At 28.0% G+C, this 8,513-nt stretch overlaps 1 protein-coding gene across 2 annotated transcripts; it reads left to right on the plus strand.

The window, feature by feature from the left end:
- The first annotated feature begins 1,147 nt into the window (after positions 1–1,147).
- Positions 1,148–3,226, plus strand: LOC107021788 (putative two-component response regulator ARR13). Of its 2 annotated transcripts, none has more exons than XM_015222495.2 (5): positions 1,148–1,641; positions 1,821–1,897; positions 1,998–2,034; positions 2,147–2,258; positions 2,364–3,226. In XM_015222495.2, the coding sequence occupies exons 1-5, from the start codon at positions 1,362–1,364 to the stop codon at positions 2,995–2,997; spliced, it is 1,140 nt and encodes a 379-aa protein (XP_015077981.1). In that variant the 5' UTR covers positions 1,148–1,361; the 3' UTR covers positions 2,998–3,226. The 2 variants fall into 2 exon arrangements, with proteins under 2 accessions (XP_015077981.1, XP_015077982.1); XM_015222496.2 differs by having other exon boundaries at positions 1,150–1,641; positions 2,150–2,258.
- The last annotated feature ends 5,287 nt before the right edge of the window (positions 3,227–8,513 follow it).

Genomic DNA, 8,513 nt, shown 5'->3' on the forward strand with positions numbered 1-8,513 from the left:
CAATGTAAACTGCCAACAACAAACTACAAGAAACAAAATTAAAAATGAAAAGCAAGAAAATATATTTACTCTTTAATTACTATGTTCATTATATTATCAAGTTTGTATCCTATTCAAGATTGATATATGTTCATTATCAATTCTAATTATTTTTAGGACTTATAAAACCCCAATATTATCCTAGATTTCCAACTTTACATTGAAAAATATATTAAATGTTGCATTCAAACCTATCGCAAAAAAATATACTAGAAGAAAACTCTAGACTTAAGTCTTAAATACTTTCACTCTTTCCACAATTATTCTTTGACACAATTCCATTATTTAAAATTTGAAATATTTATTCATCATATTTTTCTCACTATTTGTAATATACAATTAAAAATAAAATCAAATTGGCATTTTAAACTTCGTGTACTGCCAAACCCCATATAAAATGGAACAAGTTAGTTGTAATTGACAAACCTTATCATTAGCACAACTCCGAGTCGAGCATGAATATTTTATATATGCTGGAAAACATACTTTGTTTCATTAATTTTAATTTTTCGTCAACAATGTGAAGATAAAGATATAGAAGATTTTTATTAAAATAAAATAAAGAATGATCTAATTTGTCTTTACATGACACGTAAAAAACTGAAATTAAAGTGTTGCAGATTTATGTGGCACTTTTCGGATATCGAGATTTGAACAAGTTGACCATAAAATTTTCAACATCTTTAAAATATTTTGATTTGTCAACTATTGTGATTTTTAGTATTTTTTTAAAGTAGTTTATAAATATATAAATTTTATTTCAATAAAATTGAAGATTTCATGCGTAAATTGTCAATCAAATTTAAACTATTTGACTCTCGAAAAATGAAAAATATCACATAAGTTAAGACAGTGGGAGTAATAGATATGATGAAGAACATCTTGTTGAGTTGTGGATACACATACAACTTGGTATGTCATATATATGTCATTATATTATCCTTTGAATGTGCCATTTACTTACTTCAATTGACTAGAATTTAACATCTACGATTTAATTAGTATAGTATGTATATACATACACATAAAGAGTCCACGTACACATGCAAGTATTTATCACCACACATGTACATGTATATACTTTACTACATCATCCATGCAAATCACGCATGATTTTTTTATAAAAAAGTCCACAAATGTAGAGAGAGAACAATTGTTTTGTTCTTTATATGCCTCTTCAACAAATTTCATTCCTAATTCTAGCAACTTTTTCTTACTTTTGTTGCATACACAAATTCTTTTCTCTTCTGTCTATTATATGGTAATTTTCAACATCCATCTTAGTAGTAGCCACAATTAGTGTTCTAATTTGTTGGCGTAATATGAAAGGAGGAAGTAGTAGTACAGAAGAAGATTCAAAATCGAATCCTAAACAGCAAATTGAATTTGAAGAAGAGGAGGATCTCGAAACAGAAGTAAATAGTAAAGCTCAAGGTACAACAAGATCCAGCTCTAGTAACAGTACTGTGGAAGAGAACGGTAAAAAACCTAATTCAGGAAGTGTACGACAGTATGTCCGTTCCAAAACACCGAGGCTACGGTGGACGCCTGAGCTCCATCTTCGCTTTGTTCATGCTGTTGAAAGATTAGGTGGACAAGATAGTAAGTTCATCACATCTTATTCAAACTCCATTTTATTATTTTATCTCAAATTATTATAAAAAAAATTAATTCTAAATATATATATATATATCAAATATTCGCTCACTTCAGTAGTCTGATAGATCTTTTGAAAAAATGTAATTTAATTCAAAGTTGCAATGAATTTGTTTTATTTTTAGGAGCTACACCAAAATTGGTTCTTCAATTTATGAACATTAAAGGCCTCAGCATAGCACATGTCAAGAGCCATCTACAGGTCGAAAATTTATATAAATCTCACTAGTTGCTGAATTTTACGGTTTAATTTTGCTTAGCAAACTCATCTGATTTCTCTATTTGGCTACCATTTTAATTAGATGTATAGAAGCAAGAAAACTGATGACCCAAATCAAAGTAAGTGTTTTTTTTAATAAAAAAATTATTTTGTTGTCTCATTAATTAGTTACGTTTTGCCAAAATTAGGGTTTCTGAAATAGCTGTCTTATTAAAATTCTCTATGACTTAGCAGTTTCTACAGACGGAAGATTTCTACTTGAGAATGGAGATCATCATATTTTCAATCTTACACAACTTTCTAGGTTACAAGGGTTTAATCAAACTTCGAGTTCGAGCTTACGGTACAAATTATAATATCTTAAATAATTTATCCCAAGTTTGTTTAAGAAACTTGAATTTCATTTGGTTATATAATATTTGTTTTCCATATATTGATTATATTTTAGGTACGATAATGCCTTATGGAATCGTCAAGCTAATTCTTTGTACAACCCTTATAACATGAATATTGGGGGTGGCTCTAGTATAAGTACAAGGCATGGTTTTGCAAGTCACGTCAATGGTCACTCATCACATGAACAATTATTTCCATGGAATAAAAGCATTGAAATTGAGAAAAACCAAAATCGTCATAATCAAAGATTTTGGCCGCCAATTACTCAAATTGGAACAAGCTCAGCAAAACAAAATCTCCTAATGACATTACCTATGGGTAATAGAAATAGAGATAAAGATGAGATAGTCAAACAATTCAACAGGAGATCATCAGAGCAAGAAATAATGACACAAATCCGTGCTAAAGAGAATAATTCTCTTTCCTCAAGGGGAAAATGGTGGATGAGTGAAGAAGTTGTAGGAACAACGACAATAAACACATCCTCATCAAATAAAAGAAAGATTCAAGATTCAGATATCGATCTCGATTTGAACCTTTCATTGAAAACAACAAGAGAATATCATCAAAAAAGATTGAAAGGTGAACAAGTTGGAGATCTTCTTTCCCTTTCATTGTTCTCATCAAGTACTACTTCAGAGGAAAATAATGCAAAAAAGGCAAGTACCCTAGATCTGACTTTGTGAATGAAGACAATATTAATTCTAAAGTGAGATTTTGAGGTACTTGTTTCATTATGATCTTTAATTTGTCCTATGTATATTACTTGTCTTGTTGTTATTCACAATTTGTACGCAAATAGTATCATTGAGGAAACCTAGGTAACAATTAATTAGTTTTATTTATCTCATCATTTTAATTTTGCTCTTCAACGTTGTTGGCTAATGGGGATAATTGAAAAATAAATTAAATCCACCTAATTTTCTTGAAAAACTACTTTCTTTGTCAGTTAGCAGTACAAAATAATTATCTAAGAGATACTTTGATTTTATTTTGGGAATCTCCTTGAATGCATGTGTATATGTTTCAGTGTAGAATGGGATTAGTTTAAAAATTAATTATATAGAAATTTTCATTTTAGTTTTAACAGTAGTATGTATCCTGAATATTTATAAAAGTAAAAATAAGAGCTAAACGTGCAAAACTAATGACATATATGACTCTTTTCTGTGAAGAAATTAAGATGTCCTCACCAAAGTCATGTTTTAGAAATAATGCTGAGATAAAATTCCAAATTGATTGATAGAATATATATGTTGCCTCTTCAATAAGATACTACAATGTTGTTATAGCAATGAATTTGCTTATTTAGTTTTCGATAGGGGGACTCAGTCAATGTAATGTTATATATGCTTGTCATAACTTTATCATGATGCTTTCTTTTATATTTAAGGGTATGAGTCATGGTTAATTGTAACTTGATTGAGGTTATTTCCATGATTATTACTACTCTTTTTGGCCATACAATTTAGCATATGCCATGAGCATGTTCTAAGAATTTCACCACCTAGAACTGCCTTTATTTAGCTTGAGAACACTATGAATTTGATTTTTTGATCGAATGAAGTTTCAAAACAATAAGAAAGCATAACTTACTTCCAACTCAAAGATTGTGAGTTCGAAGCACCAAGAGAGAACAAAAAGGTAGGAGGAAGAGGTGAAAAGAAAAAGTTCCAAAAGAGTTGGATCGTCAACTAAATTTCATATGATACATTACTCATTTTTCACTATTGACTTTACACATACATTAAGAAGAAGTAAATGATAGGAGTAATTTTACCAAATCTCCCATATTAAAATACAAGTCATCTAAAAACTGGAGAGAAAAAAACGAGTAGTATTTAATTAGTAGCATGTCTAAAATAAGACAAAAGCTAAGGTAAATTATTCATTGGTTGTATAAACTGGACAAACATCGTATCGAACATTCAAAAGAGTATAGTGAACAAGTAAAAATAGACAGAGTGAGCATTTAATCCATTAACGAAAATCACTTCCACCCAATAATTAATGTATAACCAAATCATTTTAACATATAGTAATTAATTAAGTATACATTAATTCTAGGAACAAGTCAATGAACAACCAAGAGACCAACAATACCTTTGGCACAGAATAATAATTGATCCTTCCATTTTAGTTCTCATTCACTCATGCATATATATGTTTAGGGTAGATGAATTTAATATGTCTTTTGAATTCTTCATTAGGTTAGAAGCATTTTTAGGTATTCATGCAGGGAATTTCACCCCTCCGATTTCAACAAACCTTCACTCGATCAACGATCCACCTTATCCTATCATTTTTAATTGGTATATACTAATGTATGATGTGACACTAAGGAATAAGTGGGAATATGGATTTCTTCTCGATCCCCCATCGACATATTAATTTTTTTATATGGTAGTTAGTTGTGACTCACTGCTCTTTTGAAGTTTCTTGGAAGCATAAAGGGACTAGCTAGATATATATATATATATATATATATATATATGCATGCATGTCTCTATCATGTATGTATGTGATACTACTATATGTTTATGCATGTCATGTAGCATGTATACATTTTATGTATGTGTGGTGAATGGTGATGATGGGGAATTAATGAGTAGCTTTTTAACTTGTGGATATTAAGAAAAGGCCAAACACATATGCAACCCCTTTTCTTCGTTTAATACATAAACATGATTCTTAACTTAGTTTCAACGGATAACTATGACCTCCAATTTTGAACGTGCATAAATAGACACTTAAACTTGTATAAAATTGAACAACTAGCCACATGTTTTACATGGGACGCCACATAAGACACAAAATATCCATGTAGGGAGTCGACGAATGTATCCATTTGTTCGATTTTATACAAATTTAAGTGTTTACTTGTGCAAACACAAAGTTAGAGATCATAGTTACCAGCTGACGCCAAGTTAAGTGTCATATTTATGCATTATACCCTTTTATTCGTTTCTAATTAAATTTCGTTTTGACACTTCAATTCAATCTTGTTTCATTTTAACTCTTCAATATCAATTTTTATTTACCATTTAAACACAAAATGCTGGATAAATAGACAAGATTACTCACCTTTTAAGCGAATGAGATATCTTTTTTAATGTTAATATTCAACATTTTTTTAATCGTTAACAGCTTCTCCTTTATTTCTTCTATCTCCTCTTCAAACCTATTTTCCTTCATCTACTTTACTTATATTTTTATTTTCTTTATCTACCTCCTCTTTTTTTTAATCTAAATCTTTCTATGCTAAAGATAATATTCTTTTTATTTTAATTTATATAATTCACTTGGTCTATATGAAATTACAAATATCAGATATTCTTACATTATAAAGGACTAAACAAATTGTTAAAATGATATGTAAAGAGGTAGATCGAGGAGAACGATATTATATCAAAATTTAAAACTATAATTATTAGAATGATGTCAAATAATTTATCGACGCCCTATACATAGAAAAATATAGATATATTCATAATAATATAAACTTGATACTTAGATTAATCAGTGACACTAATCGATCTAAGCAATAAATTTTGTAATCAATTGAATATATATAGTTAATTAATTATATATTTTTATGTCACTAAAAAATGATAAATTGATATAATCAGTGTAAACATAAAATTAATCCAAAGGAGTTGAAGAAAATAAAATTCATGGCATTATTTTAAATATAGTTCTAAATATCTATACTGAATAAACTTTTCTTTTTGGAATAGTATGCATAAAAATTAAGTTAAGAAAAATTAAAATGAAACAAAATCGAGTTAAGTGTCTTTCTATATGTGTTTTGACCTTAAGAAAAGGACAGACATGCCTCCTAATTCTCTAAGGATGATAGATCCGCATTAATAGCTTCACCAGTTTCAGTCATATCATATAATTAAAATAAAATAAATAAAATAGGATGGCAGTGTTTAATTAGAAAATTAATTAATATAAGAAAACATAAGTACTGTTAGGAGTTGACTTTACAGGTTGGCTGGTTGGAAGTGAACTAATCTATATTTTAATTAATAATATTCACAAGCCAATACACCTACTTTTGCCCCCTTCAACTTTTGCAAGCTCCTCAAAGGGTTTAGTCACATTCTTTCAGATAACAACAATATTCATTCCAATACAAGGTTGCTAATTAATGATAATATCATACTTCTTCTATCTTAATTTATTTATGTGATATGTTTTATTTTTTTATAGAGTTAAATAATTTATGTTTGATTAAGAATTTGCATATAAAATCTTTATTTTTTAATTAAATTTATATAATTAAAAACTACGTTAAAAGTACTATAGTCATAATAATTGACAATCCAAAATATTTGAAAGATATATGAAAAAATTTATGATCAGAGTTAGATTTGTTTGAGTTTCGATATTCGAATATGTCACATAAATTGAGACAGAGGAAGTAATGAATTTTAAAGTAAGGGATACGATTTCTAATGGCAAACGGGCTCGATTGACTATGCGACATGAAATCATGATATGAAATCATAAGATGAAGTTAAAGTTTTGTTTGAACACGCAGTGTGAAGTTTTTCTGTTGTATATGTTTTCTTAAACATAAGGATCTCATAAGTCGTAAAACTATTAAAATAATTATAATTATTCATTTAATCTCACCAAATAAACAAAAATATAAATTCGCATAATAAAATTATCACAAAGTCATTGTTGTCAGTTTTGTTCACTCTATGTAAATGAAAAATTGTTATTTTTTTAATCAAACATTAAAGTAACAGTAATAAATTTTGTTGATAAATAAATTTGATTAAAAACAATGAATTTGATGAATATAAATGATAAAGTATGAATTCATTCAAAGTAATAATAAATTTATGTTGGTGAGATAATAAATTTTAAAAAGTAATGATATGATTATAAAGTTTATATACATATGAAATAAATGACTAGTAAATATAAATATGGATTGCTTCAACAAAATATAAATATGTAAGTCAATTTTTATATTTAAAAAATTCCAAATCATAATATAAAATTATCAAATCATGATTTTTAGAAAATATTAGATTCTATCTCATGATATGATATCAATATATGTGTGTAGGTTGTGTATTCTTGCTTGCTCAAGGACCATGCTAATCATTGCTTATGTATTTTTTCAATTTTATTGGATATCCCTAAAGGAATTATGTGTATATAAAGTGGTAAAAGGTTAATGAAGAGCACGCTCAAGTGTATATTGAGTACCATTAATCTTTTTGGATATCTCCTTGTTTGTATTTATTTTTATTGATATTTTTTATTTGTAATAAAAAGTCGCTAGACACTTTATTTAGTGATAAATAATTTTTTATTCTCGCTAGAGCATATATTGCGATGTTTTAATTTTGATAAAGCAGAAAGTATGATTTTACTAACGTTTTACTGAATTTTTTTTTTAAAAAAAAAAGCAAATTCAGAAAGTACTTGTTGAAGTTGTTGGCATCAATTTTTCCTGTCGATGACTTGTTTGATAAATGTTTTCTTGCTTATATATATATTATATTAATGCTAATGTACTATAATTAAGTTTGTAAATATCAACAAGAACTTGTTGATCTTAAACTTCGGTATGTAGCTGATTAATTAATACAGAGGAAAGTATTGAAATCACCGTTAAATTAGCGCAGATTTAGTAGTTTCATTCTCAAACTATTGACCGTTTTAAAAATACTCTTCATCTAGATTTGTTGAGTTTAAATATACCTTCGATCTTGCAACATGAGTGAAATATATCCTAAATTCTCGTCAAGCTTAGGGGTATGTTCAACACTTTTTCTGACTTTCAAGAGTTTGAACCACTTGCTATGTCAAGTGTAGTGATGGCAAATGGGCGGGTTGAAAATGAGCCAACATAAAATAGGTAATAATTCAACCCGCTCATATTTTATAAGGGTAAAAAATGGATTGGGTAACAAATGAGTTGGGTAAAATACTAATTTATCCATATTTTTTATGAGTAAATAGTACTATACTTAAGAATTCAACATGGAGAAAATATTTTAGTCTTTTTTTAGATGAAACATGTTGAAAATGCTTCATTTAGTTTCATTGTATCATTAAAAAAAACTTAAATTTTTTTCTGAGTTTGGCGGGGTGGGGGGTCGAGGATAGGGCTGAAAAATAAAACTTTGAAGTTGAAAATATTCTTTTAAAATAATTTTTTTTTGGGGGGGGG

This window comes from Solanum pennellii, chromosome 6 (assembly GCF_001406875.1).
Source record: "Solanum pennellii chromosome 6, SPENNV200".
Taxonomy (NCBI): domain Eukaryota; kingdom Viridiplantae; phylum Streptophyta; class Magnoliopsida; order Solanales; family Solanaceae; genus Solanum; species Solanum pennellii.

What these genes read in the sequence shown, in the direction of transcription:
- LOC107021788 (XM_015222495.2), top strand. Translation starts at nt 1,362, where the DNA reads ATGAAAGGAGGAAGTAGTAGTACAGAAGAAGATTCAAAATCGAATCCT. An exon ending in AAGATTAGGTGGACAAGATA is followed by an intron (nt 1,642 to 1,820) that starts GTAAGTTCATCA and finishes TTTTATTTTTAG; the next exon opens with GAGCTACACCAAAATTGGTT. An exon ending in ATGTCAAGAGCCATCTACAG is followed by an intron (nt 1,898 to 1,997) that starts GTCGAAAATTTA and finishes CATTTTAATTAG; the next exon opens with ATGTATAGAAGCAAGAAAAC.